The sequence below is a fragment of the Anopheles coluzzii genome, chromosome 2, assembly GCF_943734685.1.
Source record: "Anopheles coluzzii chromosome 2, AcolN3, whole genome shotgun sequence".
Lineage (NCBI taxonomy): Eukaryota > Metazoa > Arthropoda > Insecta > Diptera > Culicidae > Anopheles > Anopheles coluzzii.
In genome coordinates this window covers 94935768-94963737 of record NC_064670.1, presented here as the reverse complement: position 1 = coordinate 94963737, position 27970 = coordinate 94935768, and the positions used below count along the sequence as shown (strand labels likewise).

General features: G+C 47.5%; 2 protein-coding genes across 3 annotated transcripts; one reads left to right on the top strand and one right to left on the bottom strand.

The window, feature by feature from the left end:
• LOC120948693 (multidrug resistance protein homolog 49) lies at positions 1-21750 on the top strand. 2 transcript variants are annotated; one of them, XM_040365315.2, is made up of 12 exons: positions 1-310; positions 15294-15486; positions 15578-15638; positions 15746-15939; positions 16352-16597; positions 16696-16867; positions 16996-17655; positions 17737-18573; positions 18642-19354; positions 19441-19603; positions 19679-19873; positions 19949-21750. In XM_040365315.2, the coding sequence occupies exons 2-12, from the start codon at positions 15365-15367 to the stop codon at positions 20498-20500; spliced, it is 3915 nt and encodes a 1304-aa protein (XP_040221249.2). In that variant the 5' UTR covers positions 1-310; positions 15294-15364; the 3' UTR covers positions 20501-21750. The 2 variants fall into 2 exon arrangements, with proteins under 2 accessions (XP_040221249.2, XP_040221248.2); XM_040365314.2 differs by lacking the exon at positions 1-310 and adding an exon at positions 12422-12712.
• Positions 20952-27796, bottom strand: LOC120952638 (uncharacterized). The gene is made up of 6 exons (XM_040372066.2): positions 27418-27796; positions 27160-27332; positions 26200-27076; positions 25870-26120; positions 22625-25073; positions 20952-22542 (listed from the first exon to the last, which is right to left on the bottom strand). The coding sequence occupies exons 1-6, from the start codon at positions 27455-27457 to the stop codon at positions 22472-22474; spliced, it is 3861 nt and encodes a 1286-aa protein (XP_040228000.2). The 5' UTR covers positions 27458-27796; the 3' UTR covers positions 20952-22471.
• Between the last annotated feature and the right edge of the window lie 174 nt (positions 27797-27970).

Sequence of the window (27970 nt, the reverse complement as noted above, 5' to 3'; positions counted from 1 at the left end):
CCAACCAGCCACGGGGCTGTACTGTGTGAAAACAGCCGTCCGGAAACAGGCAGAACCCCTCGGTCGCTTGCGTGTTTGAACACGCTGGATGCATTTCTTTGGCCTACCGCCGACAACAAGAACCAGTACCAGGCGAGATCCAACCATTCCGATAAACGGTGCAGCAAATATCCTTTAGGAGAAATCCTTTCAAAACACACATACATTATCGGCACCAGATTGACTGGCAGCGGGACCGCCGAGTTGCTCGAAGCCGAAGCGTTGACCCTGGGAAAGCTAATCGCAAGCACGCGTGCAGGTCACAACGAAGGTAAGGTTACCCATGTTTTTGCCTGCAATTTAACTCTTTTCAGGTGTGACAGAGCAATTTAGCTGCCGAGCAATTTGGGGAGAGCAAAGTTCTAGTCGCTACTTACTCTACCGTTTTTGGCGAACACACGATGGCGTGGGGATCTATTTTTAACGCCCCCCGTCACATCGGCCCTTACCATCCCGGATTCACTGTAGGAGATCAGATCAGTTGGCTATGGTTTTTGATGGTCGGTCGTACTTGATCTAACCATAGGCAAGAGCAGTATGAAGTGATTCGATGTACATGGATTTGGTTACGCAGGTTAAAATTCGAAGACCATCCTCTCATTTACCGAGTTTTATTTAAAAAAAACGTTTACATTTACATTACATTTATAGAAGTTAACCGTTGATTTCTGGAAAACATTTTTATTAAATGAATATCTCTTCCTTCAATTCTGTCTTGTTGCTTAGCGGGTACATACAGTATGTGTCAGTCAACTCTGGAGATTTACGATTTTCTATGTTTTTGAAGCTAAAATGTGCCATGTTTTTCTTTATTCTTCGTTTTCTTTGGTACAACAACCGTTGACGGGTAAGGCCTGCCTGTCATCTTAGTTGGCTTGGGTTTCAGTGACTTACTGCTCACACATAGCAAGGAAGTCACAGTCCTACGTATGGGGGCACGGTCGATTCGGGGTTTGAACCCAATGACGGGTATTGTTGTTAAGTCGTACGAGTTGACGACTGCACTACCAGATCGGCGGAATTATTTATACACGTGTTCAACAAATACAGTTAACCCTCTCTTATTTGCCACCTCTCCAATTTGAAAAACCTCTCTTATTTGTACATTTTCCAGAGTCCCTTAATTTCCAGTACATTTTTGTTCCTATAATTTGGAAAACATCTGAAATCTGTATGCCTCTTATTTGAGTATGGTGTTGCCATGGTTATTGAATGATGTATGCTCAAATTGGCAATCCTGTTCGCAGTTTCCTATAGAAACAGTTAAGGCTGCATACTAAATGTTCTGTCTCTTTCTTGTTTGTATGGACCTTTCATTCACTTTCAACCTCTGTTACGGACGTCACACGAGGCGTAAACTCGAAAAGTTTACGCTTGATTTGTATGGGAGAGCGTAAACTTCCTGTCAAAAGATTTCAGGGTTGTATGGCTGAAATTCAGTTTACGCCAAAGTTTACGCTTCGTGTGACGTCCGTATGTAATTTGAAAACCCCTCTTATTCGATAGTCACATCGCCTCTCAAATAAGAGAGAGTTGACTGTAGTTATTTCTGATAAAATTGTAGACGTTAAAATGAATCAATCATTGCAGAGTTAATATTCATTTGAAAAATTATTTAATTAATTTCCCATTTGCTGAAAAAATAAAAATAAACTAGTCACAAACAGATAAAAAATAATTATTATCGGCTCCCTAATGCTCGTTGAAAGCACTTTTCTTTTTTTCTTCATTATTTTGCAGTTTTTCTGCTATAACATTATAATTTTCTTCTTTTTTGCTAACATACATCCAGAAAAGGTAGGGAAACAAACGGATAAGGTTTTATGACGATTGGCTGTCTGGCAATTTGTAGCGCAGTATGTAAAGTTGGACATCTCACCAAATTACGAGTGTTCGGAAATGACTGACGTACACGTTTATATTATGTTTATATTGATTTTAATGTATTGTACTTTAAATTGGGCCGGTCTGGTGGTACAATCGTCAACACGTACGACTTAACAACATGCCCGTCATGGGTTCAAGTCCCGAATAGACCGTGATCCCATACGTAGGACTGACTATCCTACTATGGTAACAATAAGTCACTGAAAGCCAAGCTCACTTCACCAGTGGGTATAGGCAGGCCTTGACCGACAGCGGTTGTTGTGCCAATGAAGAAGAAGAAGAAGACTTTAAATTACGTAGCTAATTGACTTTAAATTATTTATTACTTAATTACTTTCCATTTATAACTGGGCGTATTCTTCTATTTATATTTATTCTTCTACTTGGGGTCCTATGCGGGATGCCGGCCACAGGCTTTCGGGAGTTTTTTAAGTACTGCGCAGCTGGACAGTCAGTCTTTGCTACGAACGGATGGTCCAATCTAGACTTGAACCCACGATGGGCCTGCTGTTAAGTCATGTGAGCTGATGACTGCAGCTCGGGATAGCTCCTAGCTTGATTTCTATAGTTTTTCAAATATCAGGCTCTAGCTATTGATAAAGTAAAGTGGGTTTCCATTGATATTGCTTTACTGAATTGATCACTTGGATACGCATCACATGCCATAAGTATCAATGAGACTACTTCCCGACACAAAAAGGAATTATCGATGGAAATGCTGCATTGAGTCATATTTGTGCCTTTTTTCCTTCTTCGTCATGATCATTAAGTGTTATTGTACGGTGCAAGTCAGGCGTATTAGCCATGGATGAAGTGCCCATACTACTGAATGCTTTAAGGCAGTACGGGGCTTGCAGATAGTGCGATTCTGGAAGCAATAGTAGAACAACCTGTTCATACGGCTTAACAAACCGATAAACTATAATACAAATCAGCGATAAGGCATAGACAGCGCAGAAGATAAGCTGGGTCAGTTTAGTACCAAATGATTCTCATTGTTTATTATTGTTTTGTGGTCTTGGTGTAAAGAACACAATTATAACATATATTTGATTTGAATTTCTACTATTTTTTCGACTCTATTGCTTTAAAATCTATTCAAAGTATAGGCTTATCTATTGCTCGTCTGTTCTTAGTTTCTTTATGCCCTCGTGAGTCATAATCCAATGACTGGGAATAATTGATTTTATTATCCAACACAACTTAGCCTTATAAATCTCTCCTCTGCTAGGCTCTTCCCGTGCAATTAGCGCTGCAAAATCAAGACCCATTTTAGCACGGCACGGAGAATACAATTACATTCCGCGGATGTCTATAAACCCTGCGGTCAGTCCTGCCACCACATCGGCCGGCTAGTGAGGCGTGAAATGAGTGACCGAGGCCACGCTTTGACGAAGATTTGTCGTCGGCTCTTCCCGCTTATTACACCCCGTACCCACGGTTGCACGGTTACGTGAATGCGGTTTTCTGTCCGGTGTGTGTGTCCACTACATTCTAAGAGCGCTGTCGATTCGAACCGTACGTTCGATCATGATCGATCGGTTTTTGGGTAAGGGAGTCTCCGTATCGGCTGTCGGTACGGAGTGGGCTAAGGGATCCCGTTCTCTATCGCAGATGGAGTGGATGGAGTTGGTTTGAAAAATGGCTCCATCCTTAACCTCAAGTAATTTGTGCTGCTAATTGCATGAACTGTCAAGCTCACCGAGCTCACTTTCTACCGGTTCTAGTCAAATCCATTCTAGGCTCCCGTTCCCACTTTCCACCTGATCGCGGTTTTTACCCCCCGCCCGACACAAGTCGTCACGCTAACTCATCGCCTTTCATTCACTTTTTTTCATTCATTTTTGAGTGTTTGTGCACTGGCTATTATGAATGAATGGTGCGGGAGTGTCAGGAGTCGGACCAAAGGGTTGGGTGTTTGTGTGTGGCTACTTTCATAATCGCACCTGCAGTCGCAACTGACAGCATCGACTGTGCTACTACTGCTGTGTAATGATGATAAGCAACTCCCACGATTAGTGTGTATGGATGCACTTTTTGCAGTGACGTGCCGTAGAGCAGGGGTTGGAAGTTGAAGGGGCCCACGATTGTTAATAAAAATGCGCAAATCTTGTGCATATCATCGTCGGAGGAACAAATGATTATGGATGTGCATAGCGTTCGCGTGCATCTCAGCTTTGGTAGTGTTAAGCATACACACACACACACACACTTGATCGAGATGATCGTAAATCGCGTTTAACGCCCGCCATAAAGTTAGGCTAATTGCACCAAAGTGATGCCGGCTGTGGTCGTTCAGCTCGATGACTTCCATCAAACTGGGATGGAGGAATGGCACCGGGGCGAATTACGATCACACCAACAGCCTGACAGATGAGATCTTGCTGTCGTACGTTTTGTTGCCCATTAAACGCTTGTGATCATCTATTGGAAGCTAATTGAATTCGTACCAGGAGCTTGGAATTTCAGAATTCAGAAGAATCTTTAGAAGTAAGGTTCATCTTCGAGTGCCTGCTACTGATTTATAGACCCCTATATAGATGCTTAAGGGCTATTTTTGGTCGTCCACGGTCATGATCATAACACCGAGACCAAGCAACAGCGCGTGCCTCATCCACTGGAGTGTAATCGTTGTACACAACCTAGATACCTGGACATGTCTAGTTTGGGTTTGTGATAAGATAGCAGTAATGGGACGCTTATTTGACTCTCGTCTGTTCAGCAAATTTGATGCAAGGGCTGATACGGCTCAACACTCAGAGTCTCGCTTATGATTCAGAATTTACCAGAATTCTTCCGCCACTGGACGCCATTTTTTGTTGCCGTCCGGTACTCATTTGCTAATATATAGTTTTGTTGGTGTGTGGCAAGGGAGTACACCGCATCCAATCGCTAGCAGTAAATCGAATCTAATCGAAATCAGTGCGCCATCGGTATCATCGTCCGATCTTATCCCACCAGATTCGTGAGATCTGCCACCGGGGCGCCATTGTCGCAGGCTCCTGGTGGGCACCTTACACATAGGAAGCAACCGGGAACCAGGTAGCAGCTGGGGAGGCAAAAGGTTAAAGCTTCTCACTACCACTTTGCCCAGGTTTCGAAGGTGTAGAAGTGAGTATGATGTGGGAGAGTGTTTTTAAATTTGCATAATTAAAGTGGCATCTGCTCTGTGTGAACATTAAACATGCGAGGCACAATATGCAGCCGATGGCAACAGGGTGTGTGTGTGTGTGTGTGTGTGTTTTCGATTGGGATTTGCAAATGAAGCTGTTGCTGCCTTACTGGTGTGTTGTTGTTGTGGTTGTTTGATGAATGTTTTTATTTTTTTGCTGTTGCCAGAGTCGCGTGGCGGGAAATAAAATCGAAGTAAAAGTAGCCGCTTGTTGAATGGGGCGGCGAATCGGTTATTGCTACGGTACGGTTTCGAGTCACACGCTGTAAAGGAATCTTCCACTGGGAAAACTGGGCAAGCTGGCAGCATAACTAATGGGAGCAATCAATGTATGTGATGTACGTCGGGAAGATGGGGGGGTTTCACACAAGTTTGAGAACAATATTCACCGGTCGATTATCGGTGTAATTGATCGTTTTTAGATTCAAAACAGAAAAAGGAAACCTTGTTGTGGTGTGGATGAGCCCTTCCTAACGTTTGAAATGAATACTAAACGCTGTAAACATGTTTTAAGTCTCAAAAAGTGTATTCTTTGAGTGGAATAGTGACTCTGTAAAAATGACTAAAGAGTCCTAATTGCTACAAGTAGCACTAACTTACTTAATTACTTATCTGGTGCTACAACCGCTTTGCTGTCTTGGCCTGCCTCCGGAGTGTTCGAAACCGCTCCCGGTCTTGCACCTTCGTCGGCCAATCCGTTATCGCAACCTTAATGGCGGACGCCTTCACGCCACCTTGTCACCTTGATTTGGGCCTACCAGGCCTCCTCTGTGCTTGTGGACGGCCTAAAAGACTTTAAAGACTTTAAAAAGAGTGCAAGTAACACTGTAAATGAAAATCTAGAAAAAACCGTATTTTTTTTATAAAGCCCCTGTTCGCTTGTTTGTGTGCTTCTAATGCCTTATCTTATTGCACAAGCGTTATTCAGGTTTTTTTATACAGACTTTGAGCCGATTGGCCTCATTCGCCTCTTAGGAGTTCGGGTCTATGGGATGTACATTTGATCCTTGGGGATTTGGCTGGCTATATGTGGTTTTCGAAAAATAAGTTATCTTTGCACAGACTTGACTGGCAAGTGTCTTTATTTTCACGATATCCTAAAACATCGGGGCGGTCCCGTGGTACAGTCGTCAACTCGAACGGCTCAATAACATGCCCGTCATGGGCTCAAGCCTAGAATGAACCGTCCCCCCGTAGCAAGGATTGACTATCCGGCTGCGTGGTAATGAATTAAGTCTCGAAAGCCTGTATCGGCCGGCCTGTCCGCGTAGAACGTTACACCAAATAGAAGAAGAAGCAGATCCTAAAACATCATGATACATTTCACTACCAACTATTATTCGCTGTAGTGCCGGCCATTCGATAATGTGTTTTTTTCTCATTCCTAACTGGTTCGTTTGACAATATTTGCCATGTGAAACAGTTCGAAATCGAATTGGACTTCACACGCTTCATGCTGCAATGCTTTTTGGTGTAATGAATTTGCGCTCGTTGGGTCTGTTGCTGAAAATTGGTTTATGTTTATGTTATGCTTTGATTTCGAATTTCACGTTACGTGGCAGATGCTACTTAGTTGCAATTGTTGCGTTGTCAGCAATCAAGCTCCTTAATCGGGAACCCGGACAAATCACCAAGTTTGAGTTCAATAAGGTTTTGTCCAGATTTTCTGTTTGAGGCTGTGTATTTACTTTGATCATGCTTGATCGTTGCGCTATATCAAACGATATTTTTGTGTTTACGGTTCGTACCGGATGCGTGCAAAGATTCCTTATTTCATTATGCTCCCATCGTGAAGTGTTGCTTTATGTCGGGTTATGTTTATGTTTCTCACTCTTGTTGTGCTGCGTTAGTCCGGTAGCTCACATTATCGTTCGCTAATATTAATATTGAGCAGACTATCTCATTTTGAGGTTTAAAAAATACGTTAAACTAATCTTAAACTGCTGCGTTTTCAACAAATTGATTGAATCAGCCTTGAAGAAGGAATGGATGGATAGTGGTAATATCTTTCTACTATCACCTTCGATATTGTTTCATCACTTTAAATTTTGATAAACAAATCAATTAATTCTCACTTGAGCAATCATTCATAAACCTTTCCTGGAGGAATGCATTTGCGTTGCATCACACTACACACGAAGGCGCGTGGTAACATGTCCGTAGTAGCAGACACACTGTTCCTCCGATCGGAAACTTACCTTATGCAAATCAGGTGAATATCCCGCGCCCCGTGATGCTGGAAAGTTTGGACTACGTCAAAAAGTAGTTCTTTGCCGGTAGGGCGATACCGTCCATTCCGTCCAGCCCAACACACGGAGGGGAAACCCCATACGCTCGGTGTACCGACTGGAATTCGGAGGCACGTGTGGGGAGGAGGGCCTACAGTTGGAATTATATTTGAGTCACCAAGCTGTTGTGCTGTGGTGTGCAGGAAGATAATCCACCACACATCGCGAACCGATCGCACGCTAACCGCAATGTGTCGTTGTGCAGCTAAGGTGTCGAGGAGCACCTGGCAACGTGTCTGGCAAGGGGACTTCCTCGCGGCATTCCACAACACACCAATGTGATCTTTCACTGTGCCGTGGCACGTCAGCGGAAAGGTTGTGGCATTAATCGTTTCTACACAGCTGCTCTTCCATAGAACTTCTACGCGTACAAGTTTGCAAGGTTCGACAAGTGCTTCACTTCCAACAAACAATCGATTGCTTTTGCATGAAAGCATACCCGTTCCCGGCCGTGGAAGTTTACCGGATCCGCCAAGAAGTTCCGGTGCGTGAGGAAATGTTTTACGGATCCTCGAGACACGGGAAGGTCAACCTGGACCTGCAGTTGCTTCAAACTCGCCAACATTTCCTAATCGACGTTCCTTCGGTCCAATGTCGGAAGTTTACAAGCCGGTGGGCGGGAGCGACCGACACTCACAAACAAAGCGCGTCTAACACAGATCGATGTTGATCGATACAGTACTCGGGGGGTGGGCGGAGAAGGTAACTTTACATAATAGCTCCCACAGCGCTGCGGTGGTGGCGTCGGTGGGAATGTTACGTCTGTCTGGTACGCTTGACCCTCGGACGCACAGGTAGAACATATGCGCGTGCTGCTACTGCTGCCTGCAGCTAACCGAGGAGGCGGGAAACTTTTCACGCGTACTCTCGCGTACTTCCGCAGCCCCGGAAGCTGCGCGCAAACGAAGCACCCATGTTTACTTTGGCGCACTGATTTCCGCGGGCAAGTATTTCGCTACACGCACCCAACAACGCGTTCCGAGAATGCGTGTAGAAGCTCTCGCTCTCGACACGATCGTTCGTTCTAGGCAACCTTCAGACTCAACTGCGCTGTCGTCCCCGTGTGTTTACGAGTTGCGTCAAGGGAAAGCGCTCACCGTCGGGTTCATGGGAGGCGTTGCTTTGTGGTGAGAGTGACCGTTTGTTGCACCTTTCTTAAAAGCTTCTATTAGCGTCACTTTTTGGTGTAATTGGGAGCGTTCCTACCCGTGCGTGCCAATGTGCACGATCGTGCGATGAAAACTGCAATGGCCGATAAGCGGCTGCTTCAGGGTCCTGACCGGTGAAGGTTCACTGTGTAGCATCAAAGTGCCAAAAGACGCAGCGGTACTGGAATTGCTTAAACAAATTGACACTCTGTGATGATCGGACACTGATAGGCATAATTGAATTAGTTTGAGCGATTGTGTTGCTTAATTGCTTGCCGGCGAGGTTAGCCGGGGAGCGAATTAAGCACTGGAGATGCGACGCTGGATAGCGGACGATCGTTTCAGCTCTATCATCACCGGTAACTGCTATCTGCCGAGTTCGAGTGGCTTCAATCCATTTCCGTTACCGATAAAGGTGCTCGTCGGACGAGTAGTTTAATGGTGTTTTGATGTGTTTTGATAGAGCAATCGCGAGCGAAAGGGAACATCGTGACATTTGGGATCTGTAGAAGCAATGTTAGGAGTTACATGTAACGAATAAGAACAACTTGCTAGAATTGCACCATGATGCCTATTATTCTCTGGAATTGATTCTCTACAGCTGTGCGATCGCCACATCAAGTTCACTCCACTAATCGAATTGTATTCTATTAACCAGTCCGTCCGATCACTGTTATTGAGCTCGTAAGCAGCCTGTTCAATGTAGCGAATTATTAATTAAACGAATCCTCAGGAAGTCACAATAACCGGAAGATAGCTTTTGACCTAAAACTGCTCACCCCAGGCGTTCTAGAAGCGCCTTGCGGGGAGCACTTCTTGCACGCTCTTATCTTCACGGCTTGTTGCATCACTTTGCCGGCATCACGTCTGACTCAATATCGGTCACTTCGTGTGTTTGTTTGTTTGTTTTGCTTCCATTCGTCCGTCTGATCCGCACAAGTGCCCACCAAGCTAATCGATGGCAAGCCGTGCGATCGTGTTCAACTCGCACAGAGAAACAATCATTTCCTTCGCTGCAAAGTTCTTATCAAACACTCTCAGAGCATTACGCTAAAAACCCTTACTACCAACACCTCGGTCAAGTGCGCTCCCGAGTTAATCTAATTAACCAAATAAGGTACTACCTCTTTGAGCCATTGATGATTGGGAGCCATAATTTTTTCCCGCCCTATTACGATTAGGGAACCGGGCGCGGAGAAGCATTTAAAGGCTGTCGCTCTGTCGGTGCATCGCAACCGACCAGGTGTGCGCAACCAGGGGTTGCCGTCGGGGTTAAGTAACACGGTTCTCACCATTGTGTGTTCCGTGCTTTTCGGAACACGTACCCGATGCCTTGCCTTACTCGATGGCACCCATCTAGGGGGTCGAACCAGCCAGGATTCCATAGTTCGCTGTGCCAGCATCATGCCCCGATTACGTGGTGCGTGTGCATGCGTGTTCGAGAATATTCGCCTCCACCCCGTCCCCAGGAAGGTGAGAATATGTGTGCCCTTGATTGTGGCAGAAAATTAGAGAATAGAATTTATTGGGGCGGTATCTGAGACCGAGGCAGGCACGAACTCAATGCTAATTGTTAATTATTTTAAGCGATTAAAAGCACACTGGGTGTGTGTGTGATCTTGCGAGGCGAGGATCTGAAAATGAGATTCGATTTTTGCTTTGCGATCCTTTCACTTTTGAAGCAGTTTGTAGCGCGGTGTGCCCGCTCACGGATGACCCTTGAAGTGCGTTTCGCTCGATTGATGCACCAACGATCACAAAGAGCTCAAGGGCAGTAGTGAGTGTAATTTCTATAAAACACAATAAAACTGTAATTGTACTTTCGGTTTAAATATTCCAATATATTTTGATTGGAAAACACGGGATTAGACCGTAAATCACTGTTGTTAATTAAGCACATATCGATTAGTGTCAAATTTTCATTCGTTAATTTTTAACCAGTTTCCACGATTCGGCCGGAGCGGAAACAATGAAAACGTTTGACATACAATTTTGTTATTCTTTCATGTTTTTCAGACATTTTACACTCGAAATCGCTGTATTTAGCGTCGAGTATGGAAAACTGGCAGTTAGAAGTTGTTAAATTATTGATCGCATTTTCTTTCCTTGCTGTAAGTCAAGAAAAAAAAACCATTTTTTTAAACATTTTAAAGAGAGTAGCAACGTGGAATGAATCTGATAATTTATAATGAATTTATTTTGTTTTAGTGTTACAAAGGTATTATTTTTAAGTTCTATTTGTTTCTTCCTTACAACGAAAGGAGAATTTTCAATTTAAATGTATCTCATTCCTTCCTCTTGCATTCATTTTCACGCTCCTTGCCCAGTATTTTGGCCCATACTATGGTTAGGTGCTAGTTTTTCTTGCATATTTTTGGGCTCGAGGGAGTCTCTATCTCTGTATTTCAAACTATCATACCCTTTTATGAATAATTGTGAGTACTTTTGTGATTTTTCTGCCACGCTACTATCATAGTATAACTTTAAATCCAAATTCAAAAATCCAGCAATTGATAATCAGAAAGCAAGTTTATTAGGAAAACTTCCGTTTCAATAGAAATGATCCAAACAGTTCTGTAACGCCCAATAGTTTCGACGTTCGACGAATCCAAACAAATATTGTAAGTATCCAAACGCATTCGGGAATCAAAAAAAAAAACATTGGAAATCCTTTATCACAAGAAAGAAATTAAAAAAAAACTAATTAAATTATCCTTTAACGAATCAAAACAATCGAAAAATACTACTGTACGTTTCATGCATAGTTTATCAATTTTACTCTTCGTGAGGAACTCTACAAGAACTAGACCCTTAAGACCAGAAAGTTGGCCGATCGCTTGTCTAGTATGATGAGCTCGTGCATGTTTTAATAAGGTTCATTCTGGTTTTAGAAAGGATAGCCTTGTAGTTTAAAGTATAGTTTGTAAGGAATATGTCAGTTTCCTTCGGTTTTTGTCACTAAATGCTAGGAATCAGATATACTAGGAAAAAAGACCTCACCTTAGCGAAATATGAATACGATCAATTAATGAAAAAAATAAACCGATTGACTACAGAAGTATTTAAAGATCGGATCATTCCTTTACATTTCATAAAAGGAGTGTCTTTTTATTTCATTGGTCAGGATTTCCCCGGGCGTGAAACATCCACTGACTGAGGGGCCCGGTTGTGTTTGCAAATTCTTCACACGTCCGGCACGGGAACCGAAACCACGCCGGTGCGTCTTTCCCGGGGAAACAAAAAATCCCCTTCCCCTCAAAAACAAAACTGGCCCGCTTTATGACCCCGTCCGTCAACCGTCTGGCAAGGGATCGGAGCGTGTGAATGTACTCGCGAAACTGTTTGCGCGCTCTCGTCACTCGTGCTCACACAATGTGCTCTAAGAGAGAGAGAGAAGGTAAGAGCGCATAGAACAAAAAGCAGCATCAACACAACAAGGGGGGGGGGGGGGGGGGGGTGCTAAAACAAACAAAACCATTAGAAAAGAAATGATCGGAACATGATCGCGAGCTCTTCCTCTTTACCTTGGGCATTAGACACAGGTGTGCGTGTCTCTCTCCCCTTCTCCTCTCCTGAGAGGAACCAAAAAAACAAAAAAAACCCCGGAAGGGTGCGTGCCCCACTGTTAAACAAACGCACCACCTCCAACACCTCCCCACACCCAAAGTGCATCTCATTTGTGGGTGCGCGCGCGCCCGCCCGCCAAACAGTATCGATGAAGGAGGTTGAGTGGGGAGGAGGCTTTGGAAGAATTAAACAAACACCTCCCTACTGTGAACCCGCACGAAAGGGGGGGAGGAAGGGGCGAATGATGCGGTTTTGCGAACGCTGGCGGGAGTGATTTAAGATGATAGCAATCGGCAGCAACTGCTCGCACAAACGGCAGGCGAGAAACTGCGCCGGTCCTGATACTAGTGGCTCGTCACCGACCGGAGACGCTCAGTCGTTGGCAGAACGCGGCTTCGAACGGATGTAAGTAAGAGACCGTCCCCCTCTCCCCGCCCCGAACCCGTGGATCGTTCCCGTCTGCAGTGTCAGCCCTCGCAGTCGCATCTTATCATCCTTAGCCTTAGCCCTACTGCCTTAGGAGGTTCCAACTCGCCGGATCTTCCCCACAAGGGTGGCGTGAATTGTGCGTGCCCGTGCGAATACGAGGCAAACGGAGAGCAGAAAAAAAGGTGAATTTTTGAGTGCGATTGTGTGTGAGCAACGGTGTACAGAGTTTTGTTTTATCAGCAGTTTAACCGTGCCAAATCGAAGGCACAAAACGATTGTACCAAGATTTGCTTGTTTTAGAGGCATGCGTGCGCGGTTGAACAACGTGGTGATCATTTCAGGTGTGCCTGGAAGGCTGACAGTTCCTCTAATGGAGAGGAACATGCGTGTAACTGTTTGATATGTGTACTTGTTTTCGGAATACGGCCACAGTGTGTGTGTGTGTTTCTGTTCAGCTGAGCTAATTGTTGGTGCGTTTTTGCTGGAAAGCATAGCAACAGGGAAAGACATTTGCTACTGTGGGGTACACTATGGGGAAGAAGCTTAGGGGCGTATAATTAGTGCACACAACATTCCTGCGACTCTTCACAATCGATCAGCTAAACTATCGATCAACAACGATTGCTTTGGCATTTGGTGTGTGCGTGTGCGTATGTGATACATGGGGTTTCAAATTCTTGGACCTCATTAAAGTGTGGTGCCGGTGTGCTTGAACTAACGAGCTAGGAAGGTGTGGAAAAAATAGTGAAGAATTATACCGAGAACTATGGTGCAGTTAATTGGTGAAGTGTGGTGATCTACACAAATCAAACGACGCGTGTGTGGCGTTTTGCTTTTGGACTGAAACACTAAACTGCTGCGAATCACAAATGTGGTGTAACGACTTCCTGTTTGCTGTCAACCGCTTCGCATAGAGTTCGTTACACACGAGACGCCCTTTTTCCCAGTCCGATCTGTGACGGACGGACCAAGTACAGGCAGTGATCAATGGAAGCAGCAACATTTTATGGGATTTAAATTGACAAAAATTGTTCCCATTTTTTTTTTTTCGTTTTGTTCAAGAAGCTGCATGTGGCCAATCTCTCACACCCTCACGTCAGCAAATCGATTTTATTGATTCGCTACCATCTCTCTTGCCATTTGAAGTGGGTTTTGGATCCATCATCGAATAACGTCACAACACACTACTACACTACACTGGTTTGGCCTGGCTGGCTTATTGCGATGATAAAGTGTGATTAATATTCATTTTTGAGGCGCGTCAAACACGCCTGTCAAAAGTCTATTTGCGCGCGATCAATATTTTGCATGCGCAAACGCGAGAGTGTGTGCGACACGCTTGCGAGAGCCTTGGAGGAGGATCCTCATGTAGAGAGAGACAATTAATTTATGTTAATGGTTGTTTTTTCGTGCTGAGATTGGTTGTCTTTTTTTTAAATCTGATTTCGGAGATCGTCATAAGTTTTAGTGTGTTTGTCTCATCAGCCTCTCTCTTCACATTCAGGATTGGAAAGCTGATCTATATTTAACATTTCATGCTCGTTTTTGTCCATATACTACGGGTGCTTCTCCATTTGGAGATGTTTGAGAATCGATCCGACAATCTGTGATGTAATAGTCAGTACGCTTGGCACAGCACCATGCGGGCAGTTTTATTTGGGCAGGATGTTTACCTATTTTGTGTTTATTTTGTGTTTTTGTATTTCTGTAGGGTATAAATCAGTTGAATCAAATTTAAACATAAACATGTATTACGTTTCGATGAAAATTAATTAGATTCTTATTCGTGTTTAACTTCTGTTTAACTCAAACTTCCGTCCGATCGATCGATTGTATCATTTAATTGTGCATCCGTCATTGTCGACGAGACAGTATGAATGGGATGCAAATGACATCATTCAGGCATCTGAAGACGAATGCGACTCCTCACATTCCTATAGTACGAAAGGGAAATTAATCAAAATTGGCACTGAGACGCCCAATACGTAACTCTGGAAGGGCCCGATTCAATTGATGCTAATGAGGCTGCTGTTTCCCGTGCCGAGGATCAAACATTCAAACTCAATCGCAGAAGCTCAGAAGAATCAATCATCTCTTTAAACACCAAGCCCCTCCGTGTCTACCCTTTGTTTGCATTTGATCTTTAGTTGCACAGGTGGCGGTACTACCGTACGGCTGCCGGACTTTTCTTTCGATGAATGGTGCAAACGTCGAGTCGAGTCAGCGGAATTGCTTGCGTAGATTACGATCTGCGGCCGTTCGTTAGCTAGCTGCCGCTGCAATTTCCTTCTACTGTTGGGCGGGGAAGAAGTAGGGTTAGCTCACTCCGCCCACCCTTCCTCCCAATCGATCTATTTATTGTTTGCTGCGGTTGGAAAACTGGAAGAATGTACGGGCGTGATACGATACACACTCCTCCCGCCCCGGGTGGCTGCTGGCACGCCGTGTGGCAGAGCATAGTCGACGCGTGTTCGCGTGTCGATCGCGATGGCGAGCTGATTGCCCCCAGGCGTTGGGTTGAGTCGAACGCGAATGCCAAGCCTCGCCTTGCCTGCCGTGATGAGGTTCAAGTGCACTTGATGCTTTGACGCCCGGGTAGTAGTAGCACTTGCAAATTGTAATGAATCAAGAGTCTTCTTGGAATCGGTTCGGTCAGATACTAACAATTCAATGATCAATACTCATAAAAGGGGCTATGCGTGTCTGTGTGGCGTCACAGGATTCTAATAGTTTTGAATTTGCATTGCATTCTTCCCTCAACAGAATCCAACGTACTGGAACGGACATTCTCTCTCTCTCTCTGGTTCAACGTAATAGGCTAACCCTGCGCCATCATGACGGCCAAAGAGTATCCTCAAGGCAACGGCACGTTCCAGACGATGAATCTCAAGAATGGCAACGGTGCGGACAACATGTCCGTTGCCAGCCACAAAAGCACTAAGGATATATTGGATGTGTAAGTGTTGGACTATGTGAACCTTTGCAAGGTACTAAAGCCATGCTCTAACCCTCTACATAACATCTCTCTCTCTCTCTCCCCACTACAGCAAATTCAGCAAAGCACCAACCAAAGAGCCTGTCTCACAATCCGTATCGTACTTCAAACTGGTAAGTACGCCCGTCTGCTTTGTGTGCTCGCATGCAACAAAGTGTACTACCTCGCACACTCACTTAATCATTTGCACTTTTCTACTCTCGCTGCACCGTCCATCCAGTTCCGGTTTGCCACGTGGGGCGAAGTCTGTGCGACACTGATGGGCGTCCTGCTGGCATCGATGGCGTCGCTCGGCCTCCCGTACGGTGTGATTCTGTACGGTGAGTTTACCACGCTGCTCGTCGATCGTACCATCGGCATCGGCAAATCGACCGACACGGCCATCCTGTCGATATTCGGTGGCGGCAGAGTGCTGTAAGTATACGATTCTTCGCACACGTGCCTTAGTTGACCTCGCATGGCACACTCGGGGTGCGCGCACACACACACACACACAGCCACTACCTGCATCGTAGTGAACCAATCGGTAACGATCGGAATCAATTACTAACAAGAGAAGACAATGGGGATGTGTGACAATGCGAGTCTGCCGGATTGGTTTGCCGTGCAGAGCAATTGGAGTTCGCGCCCATACACACGTTCAATCCGACGATCGCACAAACAAATCAATAAAAGGCACAGCTATCGTTTTGCCGATAATGCTGTTTACACTTCTGAAGAGTTGGCCACACATTCTCGTCCCCGTGCGTGTGTTTACACAATTTGCTATCTCCCTCTCTCTAACCTGTGTTCGTGTTTATCCACTTTCTTTTCGCCGCACTCACAGCGTGAACGCAACCGAGCAGGAGAATGCCGCCGCCATCATGGAGGACGCGAAAGCGTTCGGGCTAGGAGTGGTGGCCGTCACGATACTGCAGTTCATCTTCGCCACGCTCAGCGTGGACGTGATCAACCGGTCGGCCCAGAAGCAGATCAGCCGGATACGGCAGCTGTTTCTGAAGGCGGTGCTGCGCCAAGACATGACCTGGTACGATCTCAACAGCGACGATAGCTTTGCCGTGCGGATTACCGAGTAAGTGTTTGGCAATCGTTTGGATACTTCGTTCCTGGTGCACTAAACGCGATGATCGTTTCTGATCGTTTTTTTCTTCTTTTCCTCCCCCGGTGTAGTGATCTGGACAAGCTGAAGGAGGGTATCGGCGAGAAGCTATCCATCTTTACGTACCTGGTGATGTCATTCGTAATCTCTGTGATATTTTCGTTCTTCTACGGTTGGAAGCTGACGCTTGTGATACTCAGCTGCGCTCCGATCATCATTCTGGCGACCGCATTCGTTGCCAAGGTGGGTATACTATTTTAAGACCAACCCGCTTGCTCCAAACTACCGCTCCACTCATAAACATTCCTTTGGCGTAATTGCGTGCTAAGCTCATTGAAATTATCGAATAATTCTTCCCCAACCCTCCCCAGATGCAAAGTACGCTCACGGAAAAGGAACTCAAATCTTACTCGTCGGCCGGTGCTGTGGCGGAGGAAGTGCTCGGTAGCATCCGCACGGTGGTGGCGTTCGGGGGCGAAAAAAAGGAAGCCGACCGGTACCGGGAGCGTCTGGCCGGTGCCGAGCTGAACGGACGCCGCAAGGGCCTGTTCTCGGGCATTGGCGGTGGCATCATGTGGTTCATCATCTACTGCTGTTATGCGTTGGCCTTTTGGTACGGGATCAGCCTGATTCTGGAGGATCGGGACAAGGATTTGAAGGATTACACGCCCGCCGTACTGATCATCGTGCTATTCGGTGTGCTGGCCGGTGCACAAAACTTGGGCCTCTCGTCTCCGCATTTGGAAGCGTTCTCGACGGCCAAGGGTTCGGCGGCGACCATCTTTTCCGTGATCGATCGCATACCGGTGATCGATTCGCTGGGTGATGCGGGACTGCGGCCTGGTTCGATGCAGGGCAACATCAAGTTTAGCAACGTGTTCTTCCGCTATCCGGCGCGAAATGATGTGCAGGTGCTGCAGGGGTTAAATTTGGAAATTAAAACCGGACAAACTGTGGCGCTCGTTGGTCCGTCCGGGTGTGGTAAATCGACCTGCCTGCAGCTGATCCAGCGTCTGTACGATCCCTTGAGTGTGAGTATCAGCTGAAAGTTGGAACTGTTTGTTCTTGGTTGATTCTTGTTTAATGTGCTCTTCTTTTTTCTCTTTTGCCAGGGTTCCGTTACGATCGATGGTACTAAGGTGAGCGAGCTAAACATTGGCTGGTTGCGCTCGTTCATCGGGCTCGTCGGTCAGGAGCCGGTCCTGTTCGCCACAACCATCGCAGAGAACATCCGTTACGGCAATCCGGACGCTAGCCAGAGCGAAATCGAGCGTGCGGCTAAAATTGCCAACTGTCACAGCTTCATCACGAAACTACCGAACGGGTACGGTACAATGATCGGTGAACGGGGCGCTCAGCTGTCCGGTGGTCAGAAGCAACGCATCGCCATTGCCCGTGCATTGGTGCGCAATCCAAAGATTCTGCTGCTAGATGAAGCAACGTCGGCCCTCGATCCCAACTCGGAAAAGCGCGTGCAGGATGCGCTGGAGCGAGCAAGTAAGGGACGCACGACGCTCGTCGTTTCGCACCGTCTGTCCACGATTACCAATGCGGACAAGATCGTGTACATTGACAAGGGTTTGGTGATGGAGCAAGGTACGCACGAGGAGCTGATGGCTGCCCGTGGTCTCTACTACGATCTGGTCGTCGCAAGTGGTTCACAGAAAACGGTGGATGATGACGAGAGTGTCCCGATGGCACCGAGCGCACTCTCGATGCGCCAGGAATCGGTGGACGATGGAGCGGAAGCTTCGGACGATGAGTCGGACAGTGGCAAATCGGACGAGAAGAACGAGGAAGAGCAGGAAGAGGTGTACCATGTGTCGCTGATGCGGCTGCTGAAGCTTAACGCGCCCGAGTGGCATTACATTCTGTTCGGTTGTGCCGCTGCCATCGTCGTTGGAGCATCGTTCCCAGCGTTTGCTGTGCTTTTCGGAGAAATGTACGGTGTAAGTAGGACCTGAAAAGCCGAGATTTTGAAATTCCTGAAGTCTCATTGATCCACCCTCCCTTGCAGATACTGTCCGTGGCTGACCCAGAGTACGTGAAGGAGGAGTCGAACTTCTACTCCTTCCTGTTCCTAGTGCTCGGGCTGATCACCGGCGTGGGCACATTCTTCCAGACGTACCTGTTCAACATTGCCGGTGTTAGGCTCACGTCCCGTCTACGACAAAAGTCTTTCAAAGCGATCGTCAGCCAGGATATGGCGTGGTTCGATGAAAGCCGTAACGCGGTCGGTGCACTCTGCGCACGTTTGTCGGGCGATTGTGCCAGCGTACAGGGAGCGACCGGTACTCGCATCGGATCGCTGCTGCAGGCCGCCTCAACCATCTGTATTGGGGTGGGCATTTCGTTCTTCTACTCCTGGAATTTGACACTCGTCTCGATCGTTGCCATCCCCGTGACGCTCGCATCGATCACGTTGGAATCGCGCTACTCGCAGACGAGCAGCTTGAAGGAAAAGCAGTCGCAGGAAGGTGCTACTAAGCTGGCGGTGGAAGCCATCTCGAACATCCGGACGGTCGCTAGCTTGGGTCAGGAAAAGCACGTGCTGCAGCGCTATGGTGAGGAAACGGTTAAGATTGATGATGCCTGTCGGAGGAAGACGCGCCTGCGCGGGACTGTGTTTGCGCTGGGACAGGTGATGCCTTTCGCCGGGTACGGTTTGGCACTGTTCTACGGTGGTAAACTGGTGTCGGAAAAGGAGCTGGAATACAAGGACGTTATTAAGTGAGTATTGAAAGGAGGGTGTTTGGATGTCCAAGATGTACAAGATGTCACTGATGTTACTAATGCCACTTTACCGTTATTTACAGAGTGTCGGAAGCCCTAATTTTCGGTGCCTGGATGTTGGGACAAGCGTTGGCATACGCTCCGAACGTGAACTCGGCCATCCTTTCGGCAGGACGCTTAATGAAACTACTCGACCGTACACCGAGAATGCACAATCCTTCTACTTCATACCATTCACTCTCACAGGTAGGATCAAATGCAAAATTCAGCCTTTTTGTACAATTCAATAAACCTGATCTTCTTGTTTATGTTTCGCCACAGCGCACGGAAGGTGATATCAAGTTCACAGACGTCGAGTTCCGCTATCCAACACGCCCGACCGTCCCCGTGCTACAGGGACTAAACCTGGACATTGGTAAAGGTCAAACGGTTGCCCTGGTTGGACCATCCGGCTGTGGCAAGTCGACATGCATTCAGCTGCTGCTCCGTTATTACGATCCCGACAGTGGCAAAGTGGTACGTATCGATCTATAGAATCTATCTCCAAAGCTTATATTATCAAAGTACTCATCGATTCCCTCAATCCGGCAGGACATTGACGGTACCACCACGACGGAGTTCTCGCTCAACCGTATCCGCGCCCAGATGGGGCTGGTGTCACAGGAACCGATCCTGTTCGATCGTACCATTGCGGAAAACATCGCCTACGGGGACAATACGCGCGAGATCGCCATGCCGGAAATTATGGAAGCGGCCAAGATGGCCAACATCCACGAGTTTATCGTGAACCTGCCCAAGGGCTACGACACCAGCCTGGGCAGCAAGGGTGCCCAACTGTCCGGTGGCCAGAAGCAGCGTATCGCCATCGCCCGCGCACTGGTGCGCAATCCGCGCGTCCTGCTGCTGGACGAAGCGACCTCGGCACTGGACAATCAGAGCGAAAAGATCGTGCAGAATGCGTTGGATCATGCGCGGACGGGACGAACGTGCATCATCATCGCCCACCGACTGACGACGATCCAGAACGCGAATCTGATCTGCGTCATCCAGAACGGTGTGGTGGTTGAGGCTGGTACGCACGACGAACTGATGGCGAAGAGCCGAATCTACGCGAAGTTGTACCAGATGCAGCAGGTGGCGTAAATGTGTTGGCCCAGCTCGTCGTGAGCTGATGTTGTTCCTACTACGTAACTGTTGCACCGTACTTTTGATGACTGGCAGATACGCATCCTTCAGATGAACTAGGCTCATTTGCTTGCAGTTCGGTTGCATGTTGCTGCATCGTTTTGTTTTAGGGCGTTGCAGTTGGAATTCTTGGATTGAACAAAAGCAAGCCAGCAGCAAAGGCCACAACGTGTAACGTACAAGACAAAATCAAAGACTTTACCAAACTAAGAGACACCGTGCCGTAGAGACATAGTTCGGAGTCGGAGATAGCAAGAGATGTATGTTTCATTACAGCTTTGCGGGGACCGATTCCGGCTATTGCCCACCGTTCTTTTTCGCATCGCCATGGCAGCATCGCCCTTTTTGCCGACCTTTAAGTGTGTGTGTGCGTGCTTGTGGAGATGGGTTTCTCACGCGGGAACACCAACATACGTGATAATCGAAGCGCCTCCGTAGATTGTAACCTCTTAGTGATAACGATATACCTTTAGGCTAGAAGCAAGCGAGCAAAAACAATGCCAAACCACCACCCCGAGAAGACGGGAAATTGATGCGCACCAACGCACACGACGCAGGGGCGCAACAATCGGGAGCGCGTGGCACGGTGCGAATGTTGCACGCGGTTGGTGAATGAATCGGTTTTCGCCAGGGGCCACCGCCCCACCTAGCACCCCACCAGTAGCGATTGCCGGTTGTGGTGCAATATTGCCTCCAAAAATTTGTAGAAATAGATAAGCAAGGTCGAACGCGCGCAGTATAAGCAGTAGCTTCGTTTTTTCCCTAGCCTAACCACTAGTTAGCAACCGTGTAGGTAAACAAATCTCAGCTTCATCAAAACACGGAAACACGCACAGGAACGAATCAATCATGGTGTGGTGGTGGGTGATTGTTAGCAAACTGAAGTGCATAGTGATTGCAAATTATTTATATCTCGCGTGTGTGTGTGTGTGTGAGTGTGTGTGTGGGTGAATGAAAATAAGAGTGATTGTGTGTGTGTGTGTGTTTGAAAGTATGACAAGTTAAAAGAATGAACGGGGTAGTTCCGACGATTGATTGTATTGACAGTTTGATGATGCACTGCACAAAGCAGCAAAGTAGTGATAAGCGTTTGGCTCAAATCCACCCGCTCAACTGGCTCATCTCTTTGCGCTGAATTCCTTACTACACTTTACACCTTTATTCTGATGCACTATTTAATATTACTTAAATAAATTATACAAAATATATCGTGCTTCGTGGTTTAGAGAAGTTGTTAGCATAAGAAAGAACACAAACAAGCGGCGTATTTTTGAGATAACGTATGACATGAACGTAGGATCTGCGCATACCGAGCACGTGCTTTGACAGTGTTTACCAGACATTTTGGGTTGTTTCGCAATTGTTTTTTTGTCGGCCTAGTAGGGCCTAGTAGGGCCTAGTAGGGTTTTATTTTATTTTCAATACATCTGACAATTATTTTTTCTATTCCATTACACTTACAGTGATTTCACTCTAAGATGCAATCTTTAAGATAGTTCTCGTGTAGTTTCTTTTAGATGAACCGGACAGGCTGGTCATCTTCCATACATTTTTATCACTTCACATCTACATAAAGTAAATTTCTCTAAGGTTTAGATACTTTCAAAATTGACCTATATAATTGACCATTATATAAGGCGCACGGTCCATAACGGGCTTTATACCACAACGTGCGAGTTGACGACTGTACCAAGAGACCGGTCCTAAAATAGTCAGATGCATTATTTTCTTGTAAATGAGCCATTGAGTTGTGAATTTCTATCCGGAAAAGTTCACTTTGCAGTTCAATTTCACCTCGAATCAAATCGAAATATGAATAGAAAAATCTTGATCATTATGCATACTTATAATTGAAAGTTTTGCTTATTGACCCCCTTGAGACCTCGGGGTCCTAAGTAGGCGCTTAGTTTGTGGTTGATTCGCTCTTGTTCAGTGCAGCACAAACTGATCGATGGTGGTCCCCGTCATAGCAAGTACCTTTTCCGGTGTACAGGACGTAGCTGCAAAAGAAGGAATCGTTATTAATGTTTAAAAAAGGAAGAAGAATGGTTCGTACACCTAATAATGAACATCATCACTTACCAATCTCTAACCACTCAATCGGCAGTCCAGCATCGCGCCGTGCCGAAGCTAGTGCATACCGCAGAGCGAACTGGACGGTAACTCCCAAGTTGAATGCCGGTTCTCCCGTTGTCTTCGACCGAAGTACACCCGCTGGGTTCGAACTCTTCTGCAGCAACCGAACGCGCATATCTACCGGAATGTCACGCGCACTCGGCGGCTTGTAGTTCCACGTGCGGTAGTTGCTAAGCGCTCCCGTACTCCGATCGTATCGCAGCTCCTCGAGCAGATGAAACCCAACCGCCATCACAAAAGCGCCCTCGATCTGCCCAATATCTAATAGAGGGTTCATGCTCTCGCCCGTATCCTCCAGAATGTCCACACGCTGCAGCTGTACCTGCCCGGTAAGTACGTCCACCTCTAGCTCGACTGCACACAGTGCCCACACGGTGTATCCACGTAGATCCGTCCGTTTGGTGTTGTAAGAAGCGGTCAGATCAATCCGTCGCTGGTAGCACATCTGCACGATCGCTTCCCACGGAGCGGTCCGATTATCCTCCCGCACGGGACGAATGCGTTCGAGCAGAGTTTCACAGGCACGCCGGGCCGAGTACGCCACCACATCCGTGCTGATACTGCCTCCCTCTATGAATGCGTTCGGGCTGCCTACAGTCGTGTGTGGCTTCACCGTAACCAACGCCAACGGAATGCCGAGCGTGTGGGCCACAACCTGTGCCACCTTTGTGTTAACACCCTGTCCGATCTCGGCAGTGCCGATCGTGACGCCCACACTCCCATCCACGTGATAGATTGACACCCAAGCGTTCATGCCACCAAAATAACGAATCGGATGACCCATCGGAACGATCGCAATTCCTCGCTTCTTCCAACGATTCGTCTCGTTGAAACGATCGACAGCTGCTTTACGTTCCTTGAAGTCCACCTGCTCATAGAATGCTGGCAGTAAGGTGACCATGCTGCTGCCTGGTTCCATGTTGGCAAGCCGAACTGTGAGAGGATCGAGCCCAGTAACGAACGCCACATGCTCCATGATCGTTTCGATGGTAGCAATCGACTCAGCTGTACCGGGCGATCTTAACCAGGTGGTGCTAGGTGAGTCAGTAAGGGTACCGCGCATCCGTAGTCGCCAGCTGTCATCACTGTAGCAGTTACGGAACGCCTCTCGGAACAGCATCGTCATCGCTTCGTACTGGGACACACCCTCATCCTCGTAGTACGTGTTGGAAAGTCGAACAATGCGTCCATCCATCGGACGCACGTCCACTTCGTACTCGCATTGACCTCCGATACGCTTACCGATTGCCTTCATCGTAGTCTCGAACGGTAATACCATCCGAACCGGACGTCGGGTAAGATAGGCGCCTAGAGCACACGCACTGGCGACCCATGCTCCGCGGGACAGTTTCGCACCAAACGATCCACCTACAGGGTGTACAATAACTCGTACATTACACTGGCGCCAGTTGAGTGACTTTGCGATCGCGTTCTGGACCATGTGGCTCGATTGGGTAGCACTATACACATCCATCCCGGTCCCATCCTCCGATGGGATGCAAAGACAAGTCTGAGGCTCTAGCGTGAAGTGTGCTTGACTGCGAAAGTGACACTTTCCCGTAACCTTCACGGTGTTGACAGTACTGCCCACCCGGTTGTACGATCGACCCACTACGTCCGGTTCAAGCATCAGGATACGATGGCCTGAAGTGCCATGGGCGAGCACATCATCCACCGTGGGAAGTATCGGCTCATCATTGGACTCTCCGTAAGTCATCTTCACCATCGTTGCTGCCTCCGTAGCACACTCGAACGACTCAGCCACCACAATACCAACTGGCTGACCGTGGTACAGTACGTAACCACTACACAGAATCTCCTCGGGCACATCCCGAAACGGGAAGGCCGTGTTGAAACCTCCAACAAGTGAGGCGAAATTATTCTTCCCAGGAATATCTTTGGCAGAATAGAATGCCACAACACCCGGCATTGCGAGAGCAGGCGATGGATCAATGGCAGTAATCTGTCGATGCACTACGTTTGCCAGTACGAAGGCGGCGTGCAGCTCGTCCGGACGACTTGGAAGATCGTTGACGTAGATCGCTTCACCGGCCGTCTGGTGGAAGGCTTCCAGCTTGGGCAGTGCTTGCGTAAGCGGCCAGTTTGAGGGATACGTATCGAAGGACTGAGCGCCGCTGGAAATGGGACGCTGTATTTTCGATCCACCCGAGCGGACTATCGGGTTGGCTACGCGACGATCACGTGGTGCAATATGAAGGACGAAACGGTACAGTAAACCGACTGCTACCTGGCGACGGTATGATGCATCTGCGGCTGGTTCCGTTTGTCCACCGGCTAGCTCGGCGTTCAGTACGGCAAGTGTTTCCTGCAGCATCACGTTGTTGAACGGGTTCTTGCCCGCGAGGTACTGCTCCGTGCGGGTTGCGCGAGAAAACTGTGTCGAAGAAGATAAGGAGATCAAGAGTTACAATGAGTCTTGTAATATACGTCTTTGGAGAAGACGAATTTTACTTATATCTATATTCGATTTCTTCTTAGTTGGATCTCCGAATACAAGATCACAGACATATCTTAGACAGTACGGTGATCAAAGGAGGCCTTATTTCAATAGTCTTGGATACTCCATAGCAACACATTGATCTTGTTGCCCTAATGTTATTGTATATGTAAACTGTAGTTCCCTTTAAGGTTCTCCTTATAGAGACTTCACAGCTCTCTAAGATAAATCGCTCCGGTAATCCGGAAAATGGCAATCGATGTCCATAACGTTAGTTCCTTAGCTGAAACTTCTTATCACAAGTTATACAATATTTTCTGATTTTCTGAAAACATTGGTGCATAGGAGATGTAAAGTCTCAACGGCCTCAAGCAAAGTAAATGTGTGTGATCGACGAATGATCATACTTGTAATCCTAATTGAGCAGTACAGATAAAGATTGTCTACACCAAAAAGCAGTGGGAACATCACATCTCATGTGCAACATCTAGCATAACTCACCGCAAAGCAAACCAAAGCTTCCGATGTATTTGGAAAATACATCAAATTTGGTAAAATAAGACATAACGTTCATCGCGTGATCTATCAACCAAAACCGAATGAATAAAACAAATCGTTCTCGGTTCAATCTGTTACCAAAGCTTCTTTAACGATTCCTTTCACTTACTACAACTACTCAACCCTCACGACAGGCGCGAATGGCATCAAACAACACCAGCAAAACCGTACCCACCTTCGGTCCGATGCCGCCGAAGCAAAGACACGCTTGCTCGACGTTAATTTTGCGTGCGCACAGGCGCAACAGAAAGGCGGCGTTGACATGGGCGCTCGCGTTCTGCGCCCTTGCCGCTACCTTGTACGAGCGAAACACGCACCGGTCCGAGTCGAGCGGGGGAAGCGTTATGTTCAGCAGCACCCGTCTGTGCATGTTGTAGCTGAGAAACTGGCCGGGCAGCAGCTTTTCCATCGCACCACTGGGGGAAGCTGCAAAGAAAAGGTGTAGCAAAAAAGTGAACACCGTGAAAGAGGAGTTGCCTGATTGTTTTTCCCTCTTCTAGCTTACCAATCGTCATCTCGACACCGATAGCTTCCAACAAAACGAACAGATCGGAAGGAAACTCGGGATGGCGATGTTTGAGCGTTAGATTCCCGGCGATCGTTCCGACGTGCCGCACTGCGGGATGTGCAACCTCTTCCACATGACGTGCCAGCTCGCCACAGTACGTAAAGCGCCGATCGGCTTTGGCCGCCTCTCGCAATATCTCAATCAGTTCACTGAGCGTCACATTAGCACCGACGATCACCGAGCTTCCGATCCAGTAGTTGCGCAGCTCCTCCACGTGGCGCACATCGATGAACACTCGCAAGTCTGCGGCTCTCCGGTACACACCGTGACCCGTGTTGCCCGCCACCAGCATGTACGTCCCAGGGCTCACGTCCTCCTCTCGCAGGATGTCAAATATCTCGTCCACTGTGCGCACTCGAAACCACCGACGATCTTGATTGCTGAACTGCAGCTCAATCGTCTCATCGGAGCAACCCTTGGCTGAACATTCCCGCTCACAACCGACACAGCTCGTCCGGGGCAGATCTTCGATGTCTGAGGCACAGGTGATGCCCATAGCCCGTCGAGCTAGCCTATCCTCGGGCGGTGCATCGACCGCGAATGACTTGAACGCATCCAGAATCGGTCGATAGCCGGTACAGCGACAGATGTTTCCTGCCAGTGCCTTCTCCACATCTTCCATCGTGACGCTGCCATTGTTCGCCTCCAGCAGGCTGTACATGCTCATCACCATGCCGGGCGAACAGTACCCGCACTGTGTGCCGTTGAACTGTGCCAATCGCTCCTGCACCGGATGGTATCCGGTCGCCTTCGACCCAATGCCTTCCACCGTAAGAATGTCCATGCCATGGCAGGAGAATACCGAAAACAGACACTAAAAGAAACGGAAACCAATCAGAACTAGCACAAACACACACCGACCTAGAATGCCGACTGAAGAATTGAAGCACCACTGACCGAGTTCACTGAGAAGGTGATGCGTTGCTTGGTAACCGGATGTGTGTCGACCACGTTCACGATGCACACGCCACAGCCCCCCTCGAGACACATAAACTTGGTGCCTGTCAGGTGTGCCTTGGTGCGTATGAAGCGGTTCAGCGACGCATCGATCGGCAGCTCGTCCGGGGTAACTGACCATGGCAAGGGGAAAAGGGAAAGGAAATACACGAAACATCAGTTTTGTGGATAGAAACAACCGAATTTCGCTTTTCGTACCCTGGTACAGCTTCCCGTTGATGGTGAACTTCACGCGCATGGTGACGCACTGACGACGACGTGGCTATGCGCAGGTTTCACACGGAGTACGCAATTCAAGCGCAAATCCAACACTGACGGGAGAAGACTGCGCACCAGCGGTCAGTAGGCTCCAAACGGCAACACGATTGCACGCATCACCGAGCTCACCAAGACGGGGGAAATGAACGGGACTAGTTGTCCTTACACGTTCACTCAACGAGGGGTGTATGTGAAGACGACTGGGAAAGTGAAAGCTTAGAACATTATATAGAGCAAAGCCCTACATGCGCGTGTAAGGTTTTAAATGTGCGCATAGAGCATGATGAGTCCGTTGTTATTTCTTCCTCCACAGCGAAGCTAGCGTTTGAAAGCTATTCGGTGGCGCACGATCGGTACGATCGCCACGCGAATCCGTTCGAAGGCGCACGGTCGGTTGGGTTCGAAGATTTGGAAAAGCAGCGTACCAGTTCCCCGTACCACCCCAGTTACCAGTCTGGTGGTACAGTCGTCAACTCGTACGACTTAACAATAT